Below are 23,104 nucleotides of genomic sequence, written 5' to 3'. Positions count from 1 at the left end.
AGAATTTAGATCTTAAATGATGAAGATTGATACCCAGGTTGGATAAATCATAAGAAAACTTGCTTACGTGGCCACTAGTCAAATGGATAAATCCACAACAACAACAATAAAAATGCTAGGCATACCACATTTATAGACTACTTGGTAAACCACCTCTCTAAGACCATCTCCAACCCAAGGGGTGAAAACTTAAATTTTGAGTTTTGAGTCCAAAAAACTTCTCCAACCCATGTATTTTGAGGGGTGGAAATTTGAGAAATCTCAAATTTGGGGTAGAATTCCAGTTTCAATATTGCCTGGACTCATATTTTTTGTGGGCCCAAAATCTATTTTTTATTCTTTTTTTCTTGGCTGGAAGCCCACATGCTGACCAACATTGATGCGCCCGCTGATATTTCTGTTTGGGCATGCAAATAAAGCTAGCGCACATTTCTATCTTGTTGGGCAGCAGCTATATTTTCAAAACAAATCTGATTTGTTGTTTTTTGAATTTTAAAAAAGTGAAATTCTATTATGTTTTGGATTTTTAATTTTTTTAGGTTAAAATGTTTAGAAAATTAAATCATGAGTATTGAAATAAAAATAATGTCAAGGAAAATTAACAATAAAAAAAATATGGGTTAATTATTCTTAAACAATTTAATAAAGTTGTGAACTCAAATTATGAATCTGTAAGGTTGGAAGGAAAAAAAAAATTGAGTCTTGAAAATACATGAATAATTGTATTTTGGAGGGTGGAAATATGAGTTTAACCCTAACATGGTTGGAGATGGCCTAATAAAGGTAGGCCTCATTGTATTGATAAACTCCATCTCTATTAGGGAGATGATTTATAAGGTCGTCTAATAATGTGGTCTCTCTAGCATGACCCAAAGAAAAGCGATGGGTCGGGCCAAAGAACTAATCTATATTAGTTGATTCAGCCCTATTTACCATATTAATTGGGATTAATATTATAAGTCAAACGATATATATATATATATATATAAAGCTATAGATTAGACCAAATTAAAATAAGAGTACAAAGGAAAAAGACTGTAAAGGAAGTCATCCCAATAGCAATATAGCAAACATGGGCAAAACCTTTTCCAGTGACATGAGCCAGCCAAAAATCAGAAACGATTTGGAGAGAATCACTCCCAAAAATAACTTTTCTAAAATCTCTATCTACTATCATAGTTGTCTTGAATCTAATCCAATTGCATAAGGACAAACCATGTAGCTAATCAGTATGATTCTCCTCAAGAGACTACAAAACCCAATAAAACTCAACCAAGTTTATGGAATTATGAAAGAAAATTAACATAGACAAATCATAGAGTTTATAGACTTTATTGAACAAACTATACCAAAATTGAAAAAACTAAAACAAAGCCGCAAAAGGAAGCACAATATATGACTATGACATAGAGAGCGCTACCCTTCATCTGGGACATGACATAGAGAGCGCTACCTAGTTCACCCAAGGCCACAACACACCAATGAGCAATGGATTTACCATGACCAAGTTGCAACATTTCATAGAGCAGCCCCGCGAGATGAGACACGACCAAAGTCAGCCCATATATGACACAATATATCTTCCAAAGGAAGAGTATATCGACATAGGTCCACCGAAAGACGGAAAACACTGAGGATCTGACTGGATTTGGGGAGGAGGAGGGAATCCCCATGTCCCGAATATAAAGAAAGGTTAAAAAAAATATTATAAAAAAACATAAAACTCTTTCTAATTAATAGATAACTGGAAATATTGCCTTTAAAATGCCCTGACTACATATTCTTATTTTTGTAGCGAAAAAATAGAAATACTCTTTGTAATTTTTCATTTAATGTGAACTAATTAATAAGGACAACATTTTTTTCACCATGTTGTGATTTACGAATCTTAACCACACACATCTCATAATCGAAACATTTCATTTCCTAAATCACAATTTAAAAATGAACTCAACAAAAATCAATCAAATTGGGGATCGTTTATTAATTCATATTTATCGAACAATGATTTTGACAACAATTAAGATTCTCACGATGAATCGTCCAGTTATTTGATACATATAAATAACTAAATGATATCAAATTTGATTGATTTTCAGCAAATATAATATTTAAATAGTGAATCACAACGAGGTGGACAAGACCTAAGTTTTGTTCATTAAATAATATGATTATTTGTTTATTCTCTGGTATCATATCATGGTTACCCGAACTAATTAGAAATATTGTGAACCAGTTTTATCCTTAATTATAATGCAATCGAGGGACTAGTTTGTCCTTAATTACAACACAATTCAATCCATGAAATCACCTAATGTTGGAATCAAAATACTAGTTCTTTTCTCAAACCCCAATTTCATTCATTTTAATGTCATGATATTGTACATGTTAAGAGAAGCATAGATCTCTTACTCCTAATCATAGTGTGACTTTATCTTCTCCACAATCATTTCATTGGTTTTTTTTAATATATAATTGTTAGAGTTTGTGCATGAAAATACACTTTTACTTAGTCCCATATTTGAAGAGAGTTGTTTCCTTTCATAGTTTATAAGTACCAGCACTTCAGAAATACTAAATAAGGTATGAGCCTAGTGGAGAAGATAAAGTTGGGCCTCATCACAGTGGATATATATATATATAATATGGCTAATTATATATATATATATATTTAATTGTCAAAAAATGAGGCTCTTGGGCTCTGTTGATTTAATTAATATTTCTTTTTATTAATTAGAAATTCATTTTAAGATAAAATCATTATCTAAAATTCGAATATGTTTAAACAGCTATTGTAATTGTTGGATGAAAAAGTATTAGGCCTCTATATATTGACAATTTGTCCAAACCAGAACATATAGAAATTGAAATTGCATAATCAGTCTCACACATAAATACTTCCTAAGAGAAAGCATATCATTGTTTGCCAAAAATCAAAGCGATAGTGCTTAGGCTTTGATTTGTGATAGTTTAATCCTGGCGGATAGACTCATATCGAACTACAAGCACAAAGGTATAGGAGAAATATTGTCTAAAGGACACTACAACTCTACAAGACTTTATCATCTATTCAAGTCAGTATTCTGTAATTCATTCTATTGCTATATTGATTTGATTATATATATATATATATATTTCGTATTGTTTTATTCTATTATTTGGTTATATTCTAATTGTTCTCCAACAATAATGATATTTTTTTGTCAAATTAACTCTATTAATTAAGAGTGGGAAGCATTAAAAATGTATAAAGCCCAAACCAAATGCAACCCATCACCAACCTACAAGAATTCTATAGTGAATGCCTTGTATAAGGCCCTCAGATGAGGCCTTATCTCTTAACCATTGAATCAAATTAGTTAGCCTTTGAATCAAATTTGTTCGCGCTAAAACTAAACATATAGAAGTAGAGCTAACTTACAGGTGGAGTGGAGAGTTTGGACCTGAGGAACCTTCGGTCCGTGGCGTAGAGTTGGGTCCGACTGGAGAAAGAAATGGCGGTGAGGTCTGGGACACCAGTGTGGCGCCGGCCAAGACCCTTTGATGCCAAAGTTAGTGACTAAGAGCAGTTCTTTTGACAGTATGGAAGCACAAGTCAAGTAAACAGTCTTACCTCTTGGCTGGGCCAAGGGGATCTATTTATAGAGAGCATTTGTGATGCTCTTAGTACTTAGTTTCGATGTGGGACTCGTGGGAGTGTCTTCGACGGTCGACACATGCTCGGCAGTTCTGGCGGGAACTCCGAGGTTATCTGTCATAATCGGCTGGATGTGTTGACTCATAGTTGGTGTTTAGCAGGGTGAATACCTCAGGATGTCGATTCTTTGCGTCCTCGAAGTTCATTTGGCCTTCGGAGTTTTTGCCACGCTTTGTCCCGTTCTGCCGACCCTGAATCATCTCTCATTTTTCCTCCCATAAAAGGGGTTGACACTGGTGGTGTCGTTTGGAAATGGACGGATTGGTTTGTTCGGGCAGACGGGGAGCGGTTGTGGGTTTGATCCTTTGGTTGATCGATAGGTGCCGATAGGCAAGAGGGCGCTAAAGGTTCTCCCTTGGAATTGAAATGCTCAGCTTTGGCATGGATTGCTGCATGTTTCATGAGTTTGTCGTATGTCGTCCAATTGTTACTGTGGACCATGTAACGGAACTGTGATGAACGGAGGCCACTTTTGAAAGCGCGAAGGTCTGCGCGATCGTCGGTTTCCAGACATCAAGAGTATTCATGGCTGAATCTGGCTGCATACTCTTGAAGGGGCTCATCGTCTCCTTGTCGAATGGTGTAGAGGTCATCGGTAGAGTAAAGATGATCGGTCTATATCACAAAATGATTGAGGAAAGTTTGCTTTAATTGATCGAAAGAGTTTACCGTACCTGGCTCCAGCCTATAAAACCAATTTAGTGCCTCTCCAGCTAAGGTGGATGGAAATAGTAGGCACTGGCCTTCATCGATGAGCATTTTGCAACCTAAGGCCGATTGGAAGGTATGGATGTGTGTCATGGGATCTTCCACTCCCGTGTAGAATGATATTCGGAGTGCCTGGACCTCTTTTTCATGTTGATAGACTCAGATTCGATTGGTGAACGGTCTTGGCTGTACCTTTCCCCAGTCGGTGTTCGAGTCTAGTTCTGTTCTTCCTAGATCCGATTGACTTTCTGAATGAGGAGGCGAATGGTGGATCGGCCGGATGGAGGTCGCTTGCGAAGGGTTCGATGTCTTGGGGTCGGAAGGCGGACATCATGTTCTTGCGCTTCATGGCCCGCCGCTCGATCGAAGTTTCGACGGAGACATCCTTTCGCCAATCATCCTCCTGGCCGATTGGTAGCCTTGGTGTTCTCTCTGGATGACCCGACATCGCCGATCGGTAAGAGATCGTTGTTCCAGAGGAAGTCGGAACGTAGTCCGATTCGTCTGTTTCTTCTAGACTAATCGCGTCGTACCTTTGGCGAAGAGGAGATTTCGGTCCGAGTACATCCAAGTGCCGATCGTCGAGTTTCATTTAGATCGAGTCGGAGAAGTCCGCCATTCCCTACGCCGATAGTTGAGTCTGTCCCGACAATCGAAGTAGACTTGGTATTGCCGGTGGCGTTCTTCGGGAGAGGGCACGAACAGCCTCCTAAAGATGGATGGCCCGCCCGTTGTTGGTGTTTTTCCTTTCTCCCGACTGGGCTTCATGCTTTTGAGCGATTGCTCCTGCCAAGCTGCATGGTCTGCTCCAAACCGTCCTATAGTTGGGCCGAGTGTGATCGTTGTTCGTGAAGCTGCCTTTGGGTGTCGTCCAGTTTGGAGGAAAGAATGTTGTTGTGTTTCTGCATTTTTGCCATTTCCTGTTGTAGGGCTACCATTCTAACCTCCAAGGTATTTTGTCGCCCGGCATCTCCACTTGGGTGTGCCGGCCTGGCTCACTGGAGAAGCCAAGGATAGGGCCATCGGTCGTAAGAGGGGAAGATGAGTTCATAGTAAAATGGAAAATGAGATATGGGCTGATTGTCAATCGAAGTTCCCATAGACGGCACCAATCTGTTCGCGTTAAAACTAAACAGATAGAAGTAGAGCTAACTTACAGTGGAGTAGGAGTTTGGACTGAGGAACCTTCATCCGTGGCATAGAGTCTGGATCTGACTTGGAGAAAGAAACGGTAGGTGAGGTCTGGGACACCGGTGTGGCGCCGGCCGAAGACCCTCCGATGCCAAAGTTAGTGACTAAGAGCAGTTCTTTTGACAGTATGGAAGATCAAGTCAAGTAAACAGTCTTACCTCTTGGCTGGGCCAAGGGGCTCTATTTATAGAGAGCATTTGTGATGCTTTTAGTACTTAGTTTTGATGTAGGACTCGTGGGAGTGTCTTCGACGATCGACACGTGCTCGGCTGTGCGCGGAACTCCAAGGTTATCTGTCAGAATCGGCAAAAGATGCCGAAGATTGGTGTCGGTGAGTCGGTCGGTAGGACTTGCTAATTTCGACGATCGTGTATCAATCGGTGTTGTGTGCCGATTGATAGTATCGGCATGGCTCACCGAGCAGGTCTTTTAGTGTCGTTCACATTCCACGTGTTATGACTTGAGTGGGGGGTTAGATATTATACAAACAAAATTAGTTAGTTTGATCTAACAGGACTAGACCCAAATTCCACTTTGGAATCTATGTCGAACCTTGTGCATGTCCAACACATTGTAGGTATCGGCACAATTATCCAAAATACCCCTTTTTGCCCTAATCCAAAACTAGTTTAAGGTTTGACTCCTACCAGAAAACTGGCAGAGTCTCCCTTGAAATACGGTTATTTACCAAATCATTTTCACCTGTAAAAATCACAATTTTATATTTCCCAACTTTAGCATGCACAATGCTAACACACATAATTTACCATATGGCCTCTAACCTCAAATTCCACCTTACCTGGGCAATATCCACGTAATATACGAATTTGTTTCTTACTTTACAAATAGCCACAAATTCCAAAGCATAACTCAACCTTTACTTTGCGGCTGCACCTAGGTTAATCTAGGTTGCCTACGTACCCTTACTGAGGGATCAAGCCACACGTAACTCTTTCAAACTAGTCACATTCTGCATTAATCTAAAGGAAAACTTTATTTTGAATACTATAAGAAGTTTTCTTCAACATCTCTGGCCACCAAGAACAGAAGCACCTGTAACACATGCCATTTCATTTCTAGAAAAATATAGATTGAGTCCTATTATACATGACAGTGGCTTATTATAACAAAGATTTCATAATAAGTTTTGTAAAACACAAAACTCTACTGTGGCAAACCAAAAGCAAAAGTTGAAAAGGAAAAATGACCGGAAATAACATCCATATAAATTACCTATCAAGAAAAACAGAAAGCGAGAAAAAAATACTTCCATATCTTCAACTCCAACAAATTTAATTTCTTTTTTATTCTGGTCCTAAATAGGCAGCTAACTGTCACAGTTAAAGGAAGCATTCAAAAAGTGACATCCAATCTTGGTTCAATTCTCAACTCAAATTCCTTGCATAAAATAGAAGCCCTAACGAAAGAGTTCAAGAAATTATCTTCATCACTTAAGAAAATAGTTGTGAATTATATAAAATCCATAAAACTTAGAAAACTCTTAATCCTTGTCTCATAAATTGGAAAACACGTATTAAACCTTTTTCCCATAAGTACCAAGATAAAATCATTAATTATTAGTTTAAAACATCTCAAAACTCAAATACTCTTTACCTAGGCGTACCCCTATTCATAATTCGTCAATTTCACTAATATTCCATCAATACCAAGTACCATGTATATTACATCATCGCAAAACTCGGGAACACGTGGTCAGCCAGAGAACGCATATCCTCATAGAACTCGAGGGACACATAGTTAGCCTGAGAAAGCATATCCTCGCAGAACTCAGGGGACACGTAGTTAGCCCAAGAACGCATATCCTCGCAAAACTCAGGGGACACATAATTAGCCCTAGAAAGCATATCCTCGCAGAACTCAGGGGACACGTAGTCAGCCCGAGAAAGCATATCCTCGCACCACACGATTCAGGGGTCCCCGAGACTCTTGGGGCATTATCATAAATGACTAAACTGTTCCAAGGCAACTGGGGGGTACTCTTGTGGTGGGTTTGAAAATCATATTCGAAACTTATCATAAAATTCTTCTTATTCAACAAATCCACTTTCCAAATCTTTTCTCAACTTTCCAAAAATAAGTTCTTAAATAGATAACCAAAAATCCCTATCTTAAAACGAAATCAATCTCAACATTTCTTAATTGAATTTGACCACGCATAATCTTTAAAAATTGTTCTCAACTATATTTAAATATATACCACATACTATTTAGAGAACTAGTATCCAAAATTCATCGATTTCAAGCCACCTAGCATATATTTAAATATAGACATATAATTAGGCAATTAATTAATTCCTTATTCATGTCAAAACCCGGTTATCCAAGCCATTTCCAACTCCACACAATTAAACATAATATAACATGCTTGGAAAGTAAAAGTGATTGCAATATAATTCATAATCATTTAAATAAACTCGCATAACATAAAACCATTTAAAAACAAACCTCCAATTACAATTACAACTACTAAATGGCCTCAACCGAGCCGACATAGCCCACTATCCAAATCAACTGGGCTTGTAGGGCCCATGACCTCAATGGTTATATGCAATTTCCTATTGGTCCATAACCATGAGTTAAACCCATCCTAGAACTCTCGTCACGATCCAATGGTCAGTTTGACCCCGATCGCTGAATTTGACCAATTAGGCCGCGGGGCCCACCACCTCCGATTTCCAGTCCGAACGTTCCTATAAGTCCAACAAGGTCTACATAACACGCTACGAGAGCTTGGTCTCGATCGAGCAGTCAGATTTAAACCAATCGCACAATTGGACGATCACTGTTTTACTTAAACTTTGAATTATTGATTCGGAGTATTCGGGACTCCGATTCTCAATCCGTGAGTTCCTACACGATCTTAGAGGTACTTAGATCGACATACTTGGAAATGGAGTCAATCCAACAGTCTGAACATATCGAACCCGAATATCGCCAAATATGCGTAAATCTGTACGATTGTCAAACGATAAACAAATTCAAATCCGAGCACATTGTCATGCTCGGGACGACATGGGGAACATTTTAGAACCAAATGGGCCACCCAACGTTGGCCCACGCCCCGCCACACTCGTTGGCATTGCGTGAGTGTCTTGAGAAAATTCTGGCGACCGGAAAATTCTCAAAACATCCAATAATGCCTATACCTACGTGATCAGGACAACTAGTGGAGCAACTTTTGTTATTGGGCAATGTCCAAAAAGTGGTCGGAGCTTGCCTGAAATTCGAGTTGAAAATTGGTCAAAACTTATATCGTAAATCGAGCTTCAAAACTTCAAAATCAATCCTAACCAACCCTACCATCAGCTAGATCACATTGAAAGGATGAGAAATCATACATGGATTGACAAATTTGGTGGCTGGAGACGCCGAAAATGGCGTCGGAAAACTCGAACTTGAAGGGTCGATCTCGTGAAACTCGGCCGATGTGATCCCCATGTGCCTCGAGTATTTTTTGACCGATCCTGTAAGAGTTGGTGGTCGGAATGTGGAGTTATCGGCCACATGGCCAGTCTGTGGTGTCGCAAGGGGAAAGGGTCGGGAAGAGAGAGAGAGGGTGGCGAGAAACCGAAATGCCTTTTTTAAAAATTCTAACTTTGAAATATTTACGGTTGTGACACTACACTTCCATTGACTGTAACTTCTTCGTTAAAACTCCGATTTGGGCCCACTATGTGTCTACGAACTCATATTGACGAGTTCTATGCGACAATGCCATTCATTTCTCCACAATCCTACCAGATTAAAAAGTGACCAAAATGACCCTACTCGAAGGGCAAAATTGTAATTTCACAATTAAATAATTTAAATAAATGGTTAAAATTGGGTAGAGGTGTCTCATAGAGCACAAGGCCTAACATAAAGATACAAAACATAATTTTAACCAAGTTAAAGCCTAAATAAACAATAAAAGCCCAAAATTACATTAAACAAATAAAAACCTAGGTCTAGAACACATTAGCAGCCACACCACTTAGCAAGCCAACAACACCACCATAGCATATCCACCACCACCGCCAAGGAGGAGTAATTGGTGTCAAAAATTCAAATGGAAGATGGGGGTGAGCAAGCCACCCGCTCAGAAGTGCTCCCATAATCTAAGAATCAAGTGCAATATGCACTGTAATCGCATTCTCATACCACCACACGGCACCAAGGAAGAGCGATAAGAGCAGCTGACGCAGAACTGAAGAGCAAATGGTGGTTATTGATAATTGGTGGCAAGACGCAACTGCTGCCCATGGGTGGATGACCTCAAAATATAGGGGATATGAAGGGAGTGTAATGTGAGAAGTAGAGAATGAAAAGCAAAGGTGGGTGGGGAATAAAGGAAAGTGAGGGAGGGAAGATTTAGGGTTTCAAGGGTTGGGCACATAGTAGGGAATAAAAGAGAAAATACAAAGAAAAACAAAATATGAGGCAAGAAGCCTCAAATATGAGACATAGCTCAGGGAAAAAGCACCCATTTCAGGTGGGGTAAAACCAACAACCATCAAATTGGGAGAGTTCTATAGAAAAAACTCATTGCCAGAAATCATGAAGGTCATATAAGTACTACATTAAATAAAATAAAGGTTGCATTCAAATATGATTTTATCGTCTCAACTAGTTTATATGGGAATGATTATTGACACTTCAAAAAAAATAATCTTCCACGCTTCTATTATAAATCCATAAGGGAGAAAGTGCACTTTTAAGGATGTATGATGACTTTTTTAGAGTGCCAATTTCCTAGATTAATTGTTAAATAAAATAATATGTCAGAGTGTTTAGCAAGAGAAAAACAAAATTCATGTCTTTAATTTATAATTAAATTTAGGAAGATTTTAGAAGAACAATGATGTTTTCTCTTTTGAAGTTAGAAGAAAAATGATTTAACACCATCATATTTAAAAGAAATTAGATAAAGATAAATTGCACTTAAAATTAGATTGTGTGTCCTGTGACTCCTGTCCCAACCCCAACCCTCCATTCCAAAATTTTAATTACCAATTTCGTTTGAAATATTTAATTTATTTTGGTACAATTTTCTCTTATTTATTTGAAACCTTGAAGAATTTGGCGGGGAGTTTTATTAGAGGGAAATTGTTCCCGCCATTTTGCTCATAACTAGTGTGTCATGTTCCTCCGCTGGGAATGGGAATGGGCGAATAACAAAATTTGCGACATTAAGCACGGGGAACTTTAATACGGTCTGGGATCGGATTAATCTCTGAGTTAACTCATTCCAACTCTGAGTCAACTCTATGTCTCGCTTATATAAACTTTTGGGTTTTCTTTTCAACTTTTTAATATTAGTTATGGTGGGCTCGATTTACTGCAAATGCAAGCTTTTCACTATTGTACAATTGGTTTGATCAGCTGACAAATGGAAATATCAACCGAAACCAAATTATGGCTTGCCTAGTGGGTGGTGGGGCCTATATAAAAAGCCAATTTTTGGTTTTTAAATAGATAAATTATTGACTTTCTCCTCAAACATCTTTTCTTGTAATTTTAAGAAATGGGTTCTCATAATTGTCAGTCATTTTTTTAAATATATTTTTTTGTTTAATTTTTCAGTCAAGAAACAAACATTACAAAGAAGATCCTCAAGAAATCTTTACACCATATAAATCACAAACGTGACTCCATTGTAAAATATTCATTAGAAAATTTCCAAACCAACACGCGTAATTGAAGAAGTATGACCATGTTTAGCTAGAATATATGCTACTTGATTAGGTTCCCAATAGATATGTTCTATCGAAAATTGATTAAAGCCCTTACTATAACCTTTTCTATTCTGTGTTCTTCTCATCTGTATCTTGTTTAATTAATTTAAATATTAGAAATGCATCATAAACTAGTAGAAATGGTCTTATATTTATGGTTGCTATGAAAATAGACATGTGGGAAGAAGGATAACTATTATGTGACCTACTATATCTCAAAATTTCCTTAGTTCAACAAATTTCATATGAAATTAGTTTGTAATTATATCGTTGTACTCATGATGATCTAATTGTTAAAGTGCAAGTCGTTAGATTAAAGCTCTTAATTTTAATCTTCATTATAATAAACCAATACCCGTTCCAGTATATAATTATAGACTTAAGTACAAATATTGAGTTAAATTCTTTTAGAAATGTTAATCATAGATTAGCTAAGGATTAAATGTCAATATTTATCATATGTATTATATTAGTACTACCTCTAATGACTAAAGAATAACAAAATAAAAATCTGGCTATTATCACAGTTTACCCAAAAAGGGCAAAATGAGAGCTTACAATTATTTATAAGGTGGCCCCGCAGCCGCATCATAGTGTATCATAGAGCCGCAGCGAAAAAATCTCATGTTACGAATAATTTTTTGCTACGAAAATAATATAAATCATCCGAGTCAATTCCAACTCGTCCAAGTGCAAACTGATGACTCGAAAACCGAGTTCCGAGTGATGGATATCGAACGCGTGACAATTTAACTCGTGCAGGGGTAGTGGGAGAGGCAGTTGTTTTGTCCCATTAGGGCTTCTCTCTCCTTCTCTCTCTTTGTGCCTGTCTCTATCTCTCTCGCGAAGCCCCAGAGACGTCTACAATGGCGGTTATCCAACCCTAAGAAGGTATCGCTAGTGTACATATATTTGTTCGATTTCTGAAACAGCAAAATATACAACATTTTCGAATCTCAACGTTATTTTTGTTAAAATTTAATTCAAATCACAATAGATTTACTCCTCTGTTGATTTTGTTATTTGTTTTATAGGATCTGCACGAATCCTGGATTTGGCAGCATTTTAGGTGAAGTGTTTTCGCAATCTTATGGCTTAGGTCTAAAAGAGACCCTTTTATTTTTTGGGGAAACCTTAGGGTTTTTTTGGCGGTTGATTTCGGGTTAGGATCCGATCGGATTGGCTAAAATGGACCCTCCGGTTGTCAAAAAGAGGGGTCGTCCTAGGAAACGGAGAGCGGAGGATGAAAATGTTGCTGATGATCGGAAAGCGGGTCCTGAAACTAAGAAACGGGTTGTGGAAACAAGGACGATGGTGTTGCTTGGTAGATATGTGTTGAAAGACTTCGGAACTAGTGGAGTTTTTCTTGGGAAAGTTGTGTATTACGAGGCTGGATTGTATAGAGTTAATTATGAGGACGGTGATTGTGAGGACTTGGAGAGTGGTGAGATTCGTGGCATCCTTGTTGGTGATGATGATTTTGATACTGATTTGAGTGCTAGGAGGAAGAAATTAGATGATTTGGTGTCAAAATTAAGTTTGAAAACTGCAGTTGGGTTGGATAAGAATGTTGTGAAATCGACCCCTGAGGTGGATAGGGTTGAAGCACCTGCGTTGAGTGAGTTGGGCGTTGGAGTAACGATTGAAACTGATGAGACACAAGTTGAAGGTGATGCAGATTCGTCTAGTGATTCGTGTGAGTATGCAAGGGATAGGGATATGGATTTTGATGTTGAGCCACCACCTGTCCCGCCACCGCAGTTGCCGCCGTCTTCAGGAACTATAGGCGTGCCAGAGCAGTATATTTCACATCTTTTTTCGGTTTATGGTTTCTTGCGATCATTTAGCATCCCCCTGTTCTTGAACCCATTTACATTGGATGATTTTGTGGGGACACTTAATTTCCGTGCTCCAAACACATTGTTGGATGCAATTCATGTTGCTTTGCTGCGTGCCTTGAGGCATCATCTTGAGACACTCTCATCCGATGGCTCAGAGGTAGCTCCAAAATGCTTGAGGTACTTATACATACAACTCTCAATGCCTCTAGTTGATTGAATCTCTTACAGTATCAGTATATTGAAGGAACCATATGAGCATGCAAGTGCATATGGCATTAAACACCCTTTTCCCTTGTATTATGTTTACAACCACAAAAATGGTTGCAGCAAAGAATTATCTATGTCATACTTATATCTGATGTTTTTATTTATAGTTCCATCACTAAACTTTCAGGATCATGTTTACAATTTATCTGCAGGTGCATTGATTGGAACTTGCTTGATACTTTGACTTGGCCTGTTTACCTGGTCCAGTATGTGACAATTATGGGATATGCAAAAGGACCTGAGTGGAAAGGATTTTATGATGAGGTTTTGGACAAGGAGTATTATTTATTATCAGTTGGTAGGAAGTTAATGATTTTGCAAACCCTTTGCGATGATGTCTTAGATACTAGAGATATAAGAGCTGAATTAGACACGCGCGAAGAATCAGAAGTCGGAATAGATTATGATGCAGAAGTAACTAATCCTCTTGTAAGTGGGCCAAGAAGGGTGCATCCCAGATATTCCAAAACTTCTGCCTGCAAGGACAGAGAAGCTGTGGAAATTATTACAGAAGTTCATGAGATAAAATCATCTGGTAACTCAAATTTAATCGGTTCCAAAGGTGTGAAAGGGGATGCGGATGCTACTGATGTTGATGTGGATCGTAACTCCGATGAATGTCGGCTTTGTGGCATGGATGGGACCTTAATTTGTTGTGATGGGTGTCCATCTGCTTACCACACGAGGTGTATAGGTTTGATGAAATTGTCTATACCAGAAGGGTCCTGGTATTGTCCTGAGTGCACAATTAATAAGATTGGGCCGGCTATTACAACGGGAACATCCCTTAAAGGAGCACAAATCTTTGGCATTGATTCTTACGAGCACATCTTCATGGGTACTTGCAACCACTTACTGGTGTATGTTTTCAACATCTTTGGTTTTTAGTTCCCTATTGTTCTGTTTGTTACGCATTTTAATTAGCGATGAACCCTTTTTTCAAAGGAATCATTGTTATCGGCTTTTGGCATGCTGTATTAACTCCATCCCTGCCTTGGACTTTTTCTTCAGTTCTATCTTTATGTGTTACTCTTATTGTCTTCTCATTCTTTTGGAATGTCATTCAACCTATCCTGTTGCATGCTCATAATCTTTTGGTATGATTTTTGCAGGGTCAAGGCAACTATCAAGACGGAAGCATGTCTTAGATACTACAATCAGAATGACATTCCAAAAGTCCTGAAAGTTCTGTATGCATTCGGGCAACACACAGCTTTTTACATGGGGGTGTGCAAGGCAATTTTACAATATTGGAATATTCCAGAAAGCATCTTATCTTTCTCGGAAATGAGTGAAACAGAGATTAAATTAGCAAATATAAAGGAAGATGTGAACTTTTCTGCCCAGCCAATTAATTTGTCTGACAAGGAAAATCATAATGTTACAGTCGATAATGTGGTAGTTTCATCTCTAGAGACCTCCTTTGATATGATTCAAGTTGATAGCACTGGTGATAGTACACCACTGGAGTGCCTGCCTACAAAGATGCAGATACATGCAAGGAAGAAAATGAAATCAGGTACTTCAACTGGTTCTGGTAGCCAGCAGGCTGATCCATCTGACTTGACCTACCAAAGCTCAGCTGACAGATCAACTGCAGTAGACCTCACTACTTGCGCCTCAGGGAACTTCAGTAGTTGTTACAATGGCCATGCAAATGGTATGCATCCTTCAGTGATTTTATCAACACATAGTGAAGAAGGCAATCGTGTGGATTCTGGAAAGGTTAACTCTACTTCAGTTGTCAATTGTGCATACATGGGGGCTCTTTATAAACCTCAGGCATACATAAATTACTATATGCATGGGGAGTTTGCTGCATCTGCTGCCTCCAAACTGGCTGTAATATCATCAGAAGAAGCTCGCATTTCCGATAATCATGCTTTGGCAAATCCCAGGAAAGTTGCATCTGCAAACAATTTATTACAAACAAAAGCCTTCTCATTAATAGCCTCGCGTTTCTTCTGGCCAAGTTCTGAAAAGAAGCTTGTGGAGGTTCCAAGGGAGAGGTGTGGTTGGTGTCTTTCTTGTAAGGCTCTAGTTGCCAGCAAGAGGGGATGTATGCTAAATCATGCTGCCTTGAGTGCCACCAAAGGTGCTATGAAGATCCTTGCCAGCCTTCGTCCAATAAAGAATGGGGAGGGGAATCTTGTAAGCATCGCAACATACATTTTATTCATGGAGGAGAGTTTACGAGGTCTCATAACTGGTCCCTTCGTCAATGAAAATTATAGAAAACAATGGCGCAAACAAATTTATCAAGCATCAACTTTCAGTACAATAAAAGCACTATTGCTTGAAGTAAGTTTTTTAAATTCCTATCATATCTGGTTATTTGGTATAGATTCTAATTGGCTTAGTAATTTTTCTCCTAGGCATTAAGTAGCTTTGTACATTTTCATTAGGACATTTTATTGCAGGATTATATGCAAATTTATTTCCACTTATATCTTAACTTTGCTGACCTGGTTTGAGTTTCAATTTGAATCTCAAAGCCCAGTAGATATATGGAAAGCATGAGGATCCTAAGCACTTGTACAATGCTCAAATAAAGGCTTGTGGGCAACGAGTAGGTTGGAGCCTTTTCTTGAGCATTATATTAGTGAAGCGAGCCATATATATTGAGGGAAGGGAAAAAAGGGGTCTCTTTCCTCGCCCGATGGTAGAGGCCGACCCCCTATCACCTTCGGTGCCTCCATGTGGTCCTTCTCTTTCCTACCCACTTTGAAATTCCTACCGTGTATATCAATTATATCATTTTCTTTCAAATTTAACTTTTCAAATTAACTTTTCAATTTCATTGATCAGTTCCATTGCACTTGCTTTGTTTTTATTTTTATAGTAAATATTTTGTAAAGTTTACATGGCTTATAAGTGCAATCACCATTTAAACCATAGTGAAAACTTTTGATTTCATAGTCGTTTTCAGGAACCATTAGTTTTTGGTTTTTGGTTTTTTAGTTTTTAGTTTTTTTTTTGGGGGCTAGAGATAGATGAAAAGTATATGGGAGAAATGAGGGGTGAAGAAATGTGGAGGGAGGGTGGTTGGAGGAGGGATCTGGGGAAAGAAGGAGAATGTTTGAAACAAAAACTTGAAAAAGAAAACTACTTAGTTTTTTTTAATTTCATTTTGTATGCTATTTCATATGCATCTCTTCCACATCCCTCCCACCACCCATATTCATTTCCTTTCTCCCATATACTTCCCTCTATATCTAACAAGAAAAAAATGAAAACTAAAAATGGAATGGTTACCAAACTGGGCCTGAACTTATGTTTAATCTGTAATCACAGTATTTTTGTGAAGTAAGCCTCTTGCATTTTTATGATTACGTGGGTTGCAGTTGGTGTCTATTTGTGCTTTTATTTAACTTTTAGGGAAAAACGGTATCTTGTAGCGTAAAGTTCAATGTACAACTGGCACCGAATTATGACTTGGTGAATTGTGTTTCAAAAGTTCGTAAGATGCCCGGAAGCCAATTATGCATCTCTATATTAATTTTCTCCCCTAAATTGTGACCTCGTCCCTCAGTTTATACAGTAGCTTTGTATCTCTCTTATATCTGGATGTATTATTTTGTTATAAGCATCCGTGATTATGAATATGTTGTGACAGATGATTTGTTTCTTATCTGTAGCTTGAGGCAAATATCCGAACCATTGCTCTGTCTGGGGAGTGGATTAAGCTGGTGGATGATTGGTTGGTTGAATCTTCTGTGATTCAAAGTACGACATGCACTGTTGGTACAACACAAAAACGTGGACCAAGCAACAGGAGGGGCAGAAAGCAGAATGCAATTCAAGAAGATAAGGATGATGATTGCAATGACAAAAGTTTTGTCTGGTGGCAAGGTGGGAAGCTATCAAAGCTTATATTCCAGAGAGCAATTTTGGCTTGCTCATTGGTTAAAAAAGCAGCCAGCCAAGGTAATTTTGCATCACTTCCTGCAGAACTAGCTGGCTTTCCCCCCTTGTTATCTTTGAATTGTAGACTGTTCGATTTCCAGTGTTTTAATACACAAATTCGGTGGAAAGGGAAGGGATGTGTACTAATGACTTTTTTTGTGGCCCATTAGGTGGTTGGAAAAAGATTTCTGGTATAGTTTACGCGGATGGCTCCGAGATTCCTAAAAGAAGCAGACAATCAGTATGGAGGGCTGCGGTTGAAATGAGTAAGAACGCATCACAGCTTGCGCTTCAGGTTTGTTATTATCTTGCAAATACCTAAGTTTCTTGCTCTCTTCGCCCCTCCACTTTCTTTATATTTCTCTTTTGGCCTGGAAGCATATTAAATTTTGGTGGTCTGTAACTGATAACTTAAGAAACTTCAATTGGAATTTCACCAGGTTAGATATCTGGACCATTATCTGAGATGGAGTGATCTTGTTCGTCCTGAGCAGAACCTCCCGGATGGGAAGGGTGTAGAGACAGAAGCTTCTGCTTTTAGAAATGCAAGTATATTTGACAAACAATTTGTGAAGAACAGTAACGTATATGGGGTTGATTTTGGTACTCAAAAGCATCTGCCTTCCCGTTTAATGAAAAATATAATTGAAATGGAGCAAAATGAGGGTGGAAATAACAAGTTCTGGTTTCCTGAATTGCGGATTCCTTTATATTTGATTAAAGACTATGAAGAACGTTTAGGTAAAGTGCTTTTTCCATCAGCTGAGGAGCCTTTGAATGTGTTCTGCAAGTTACAGAAAAGGCATTGGAAGGCTCCCCACCGGGACATATTTTTCTATCTTGTGTGTAAGAGAGATAATCTGGACTTGTGTTCCTGCTCTTCATGCCAACTGGATGTTTTAATGCGGTAATCATTTCATACAATTATTCTTTTTTAATTTTTAAGTTCTCTACAGTGCTATGTCGAAATTCACTCATCTTTTGTTTGTTGTAAAATTCAGGAATGCGGCCAAGTGCAGTGCCTGTCAAGGTACATTGACACGAAAACCTTCTTTTAAGCTTCATGAATATGGTGTTATAATTAGAAAAAGTGGCTTTGAGTTCCTGATAACCTCTTCTACCATGTTTCTAATCTTTCCAAATATTACGAATATTACATGAAGTGCTAATCATGTGATCAACTACCAACTTCCCAAATTTATAGGAAAATTTTCATCATTGTTTATATTTCTGCCATATTTTTGTCAGGTTATTGTCACGAGGAATGCACCATAAGCTCAACAGTTTCTACAAAAGAGGAAGTTGAGTTCTTGATCACTTGCAAGCAGTGCTACCATGCGAAAGCTCTCTCTAAAAATGAAAACTTTAAGGAGTCTCCAACTAGTCCTTTTCACTTGCAAATGCAAGAATATCATACTCCTGTGACCGTCACCAGTGTTGCAAGGCCAAAAAATTACAGTCAACCAGTAACAGATGTCAGAGCGCAGGACACTCGTTCTGAGATAAAACAGGCAACTTCAGACTCTCGATTGGCAGCAAAAAAACAACGCCGCAGCATTTGTTCTTGGGGTATTATATGGAAGAAGAAGAATGGTGTGGAAGCTGGCACTCATTTCCGGGTTAATAACATACTTCTTGCGGGTGGTTCGGAATCCCGTGGGTTGTATCCTGTTTGCCACCTGTGCCATATGCCATATCAGTCAGATATGATGTATATATGTTGTGAAACTTGCAAAAGTAAGTTTGCTCCTACAAGTGCCATCTTTTTGGCAAAATTATTTTCCTCTTTTGTGTGTGTCTAAGATGGATTCTGTTTGTGATCATGCAGATTGGTACCATGCTGATGCTGTTGAACTGGAGGAGTCAAAGGTTTCTGATGTGGCGGGCTTCAAGTGTTGCAAGTGTCGCAGGATAAAGTCACCTGTGTGTCCTTACACTGATCCTAAAGATATAAAGATGCAAGAGAGCAAGAAAGTTCGCACTAGGCGTCCAAAGCAAGAAACAGTTGGAGACGACTCTGATTCTGCAACCATTTCTGATTCTAAATTGTGTGAGCCTGCTACTCCAATATTTCCCATGGAGGAAGCATCCATACAGGAACAGGATGGTGATCCTCTTCTTTTTTCCCTTGCTAGAGTTGAGCTAATTACAGAGTACAATTCGGAAGTTAATGATCAATGGAATACTGCCGGGCCAGGGCCACGGAAATTACAAGTGAGAAGGGGTGTTAAGCGTGAAGAGGATGTAGATGGCTTTCCTGAGAGTAACATAACTTATGCTGGAATAGCTGCACCTGGTGAAACAAATTACCAGTCAAATCCTATGGAGATTGTGCCATCCCCTCATGTTGAATGGGATGCTTCCATTAATGGCGTCGAAAGTGGGATAATGGATGACTATGAAGATCTAAATTACGAGAATATGGAACCGCAAACTGTCTTCACTATCAATGAGTTGTTGGCACCTGATGATGATGATGATGGCTTTCTAGATGGAGGCCAAGCATTTGCAGATGAGTCAGGAAATCTGGAAAATCCATATACAGTGTTGCAGGATGGAGGCCCTGAACAATATAACATGGCTACTTTCACTGATCAATCAAAGTCTACTATTTCTGTAGAATCTGATGTGAATATCATGCAATGTCAGATATGTTCACATGCAGAACCAGGCGCTGATCTGTCTTGCCAGAACTGTGGGCTATTGATACACAGTACTTGTTCTCCTTGGATTGAGTCATCTTCTGGTAATGGCAGCTGGAAGTGTGGCCAGTGCCGAGAGTGGCGGTAGATGTTCTTGCCATATTTCTAAGGTCTCTGTTTTGTAAACGATCTTCAGGGGGAGTTCTCCCGGACGAGAAAGTTGCTGGGAAATGACTGTTGGTTGTCATTAATTCTTTTGATTTGTTAGAGGTGACATCTGATATGGAAATTTCAGTTCTCATTACTTTTGATCCTGGTGGTCATTCTTGATGTGCTTCCGATTGAATGATGATATGGTTGCTTCCTGCCGAGTTTGTAGCACATTCAGTTCTTTTGAGAAGTTTGGGAAGTTGAATTGTGACTTCCCAATTATATAGTTTGTTAGGCACCTCCATGTTAATTAGGAGGTTTGGAGCTCCAACTGTAAAGTGGCTAATTTTTCCCTGATCAGAAAATGGGTTATTGTTTCACCAGCTTCATATTTTTGTCTGAACTCAGTTCAGACGATAAGCGGGTTTTTGGTGCTTATCTGATTGAATTGCTTGTATAAATGAAATTCCTACCCAAATTTCGTTGTTATGAAATCAGGTCATATTGAGGTGCTTTTGGCTGTTGTAGAAAGTTCTTTTGTTGTGTTTTTTAGTAGTAGATGCATTCCCTTTTTGGTGTAAATGTTAAATGAAGACTTAGCCCTACAAGGTTTAGAAAATTGGCATCCTTCCTTTTAGAGCGCTACTCGATAGCTTCCGTTTTAATATTTACTATTTCTAGTTCGAAAAGTTGTTGCTGGGCTTAGAAGAAAGCATATGGTCTTAACGGTCAAAACCCAAACCAGCGCCCTAGCCCTAGCCCTTAGCCCTAGCCGATATCTAAGCAGGGCACATCTTGGTGCTTAAGCCTTAGGCGGGCAGGTGTGAGAGACTATTTCTTTGCACTCAAGTTCGAGTCTCCCTATCCGTTGATTAGATTTATTTAAAGTAGTTTACTATCGCTCATATGGAAATAAAAACCCAAAGCTAGGTGGTTTCTATAAACAAATATACTAGCAAAAAAAAAAAAACTATAACCAAGTGGTTTGGTATCGGTTTGTCTTCAATTGAGAAAATAAATCCAAAGTGCAGTAATTTTGTGGGATTACACATTTAACAGGAATTCAATTGAGAAAAAACATAAATAAATAAAAAGAATTAATTAATTCACTTGGCCATATTTGGTGACTATTTGGATTGAATTATGAGGTAGGATTGATTTTCATTAGATTACATTAATCCAATCTTGTGTATGGTGTTGACAATATTAAGTGGCTGGATTAAATTTGAGTTTGATTTTCAATATAATTGAATTAAACTGAAATTTATTACATTTAAAATAATAATTCTGTGAATAATATAAATAAATAAATAAAATAAATTTTCAATAAAAGATATGTAAAAAGGTCATTTTCTAATAAAATAAAAATCCACAAATCCCAAAAATAAACTATAAAATAACCATAACCTATGTAATTTCCACTGTAACTTCAATTAAAATTAAAAAGGTAAATATACATTCAGAAACTTCAACATAAAAAAACAATCTTCACTTGAACTCATGAAACAATACTTGGTCAAATTCCAAAAAACAGAATCCATAAAATTAGAGACTATGGAAGTATGAGCAGAATGACATTCTACGATTTTTTTTTTTTTTTTTTTAATACAAGCGAAAGTCTAAATTACAAAACGAGAGAGGTTTCTCACATACCAGGGGGTTCGAACCTAAACCACTTGTTAGCAAGTCAAGATCCCATTGACATGACCAATTTTAATATAGTTGGACAACCTTGGATTTATCAATTGATAATTTGTTACAATTATTCATGATCTCACAAATAATTGTAACGAACATTTTTTTTTAATGAAATAATTGTAACAAACTTCAGGGTTTTGGTTCTTAATTAATTATTTCCCGTTTCAAAAAGAAAAAGGAACTACAATTACAAAATCAAATAAGACAATAAAATCTTGTCTTCTAGGATTGCCATTTAACCCGTGAGCATATATAACGGCTAGTTTTTCCTGTTTGCTTCGGCTCCAATTAACCTTCGGTCAACTATCGGTCAACTCAGAATTCCTTTATATACCCCGTTACCCTCCTCTCTCGCTATTCACTGTTGTTTCTTCAATTCCATTATTTCCATTGTTGCTCTCTTTCAGAGTTGAATTAACTAATGGCTCCTCCTCAATTAAAGTCCAAGAAACCTAAGAAGATGAAGATGAAGATGAAGCCGCAGGTTCTTAAAATCGACGCCAATGGTGGCTCTGTTCTGAAACCCCCCTTGGCCAGGAGAATGTCCACTCTGAAGAAAATGGCCAGCGAACTCTCGATATTGTGCGACGTTGCCGTCTGCGTGGTCGCTGTTGGGGCCGACAGCGAAATCGAGACTTGGCCGGAAAACCAACAAGATGCGAAATCAATTCTTCTCGAACACAAGAATCTAGGGAAATTGGGAAAGAAAATTGAAAAGGGTTCATTCTCGGTCGGAAAGGGTACTGATTACAGTTTCTTGGACACCATGTTAGAGGGTTTGAATGAGAGAATTGGAGTTGTGATGATGAGGGATGGGGGTACCAAAACTAGAACAACTAGCACCTGCAGTTTCATGGAATTCTACGAGAATATCATGGGGACTAGTGTGCTACCAGATCCACCAGATCAACAGCAATCAATGTTGCTTGTTGATCAAGTTCCTCATCACCAACAAGAAGATTATTGCACCACAAATTCGGATGGTTTCTATTTGGAAGATCCTTCATATTGCTGTTGCCTGCACCAACTCTGAGCAACATTGATGAATATGTGAGTTGGCTATTGGATGATCATAATGATATTGGTTTGATGGAAGATTATATCCAATTTGGTGATAGTGACTTGGCCCCTCTCCCTCTTGAATCACAAGAGCAGCCAGCTCAGATGGATACTAATAATTCTGATCATCTTAGTTGGCTGTTGGGTGGTGGTGATATTGGTTTGATGGAAGATTATATCCAAATTTGTGATAGCGACTTGGCCTCTCCT

At 38.4% G+C, this 23,104-nt stretch overlaps 1 protein-coding gene across 1 annotated transcript; it reads left to right on the top strand.

Moving 5' to 3' along the window:
- The first annotated feature begins 12,084 nt into the window (after positions 1-12,084).
- LOC103326609 (DDT domain-containing protein PTM) lies at positions 12,085-20,668 on the top strand. The gene is made up of 10 exons (XM_008228857.2): positions 12,085-12,222; positions 12,366-13,349; positions 13,592-14,299; positions 14,552-15,740; positions 17,078-17,366; positions 17,516-17,640; positions 17,786-18,252; positions 18,347-18,375; positions 18,594-19,082; positions 19,174-20,668. The coding sequence occupies exons 2-10, from the start codon at positions 12,520-12,522 to the stop codon at positions 20,133-20,135; spliced, it is 5,088 nt and encodes a 1,695-aa protein (XP_008227079.2). The 5' UTR covers positions 12,085-12,222; positions 12,366-12,519; the 3' UTR covers positions 20,136-20,668.
- The last annotated feature ends 2,436 nt before the right edge of the window (positions 20,669-23,104 follow it).

This window comes from Prunus mume, linkage group LG1 (genome assembly GCF_029339155.1).
Source record: "Prunus mume cultivar Tortuosa linkage group LG1, ASM2933915v1, whole genome shotgun sequence".
In the NCBI taxonomy this organism is placed as follows: domain Eukaryota; kingdom Viridiplantae; phylum Streptophyta; class Magnoliopsida; order Rosales; family Rosaceae; genus Prunus; species Prunus mume.
This window is presented reverse-complemented; position numbering and strand designations above follow the sequence as displayed.

What these genes read in the sequence shown, in the direction of transcription:
- LOC103326609 (XM_008228857.2), top strand. Translation starts at nt 12,520, where the DNA reads ATGGACCCTCCGGTTGTCAAAAAGAGGGGTCGTCCTAGGAAACGGAGA. An exon ending in TAAAAAAGCAGCCAGCCAAG is followed by an intron (nt 17,367 to 17,515) that starts GTAATTTTGCAT and finishes GTGGCCCATTAG; the next exon opens with GTGGTTGGAAAAAGATTTCT. An exon ending in CATCACAGCTTGCGCTTCAG is followed by an intron (nt 17,641 to 17,785) that starts GTTTGTTATTAT and finishes GAATTTCACCAG; the next exon opens with GTTAGATATCTGGACCATTA.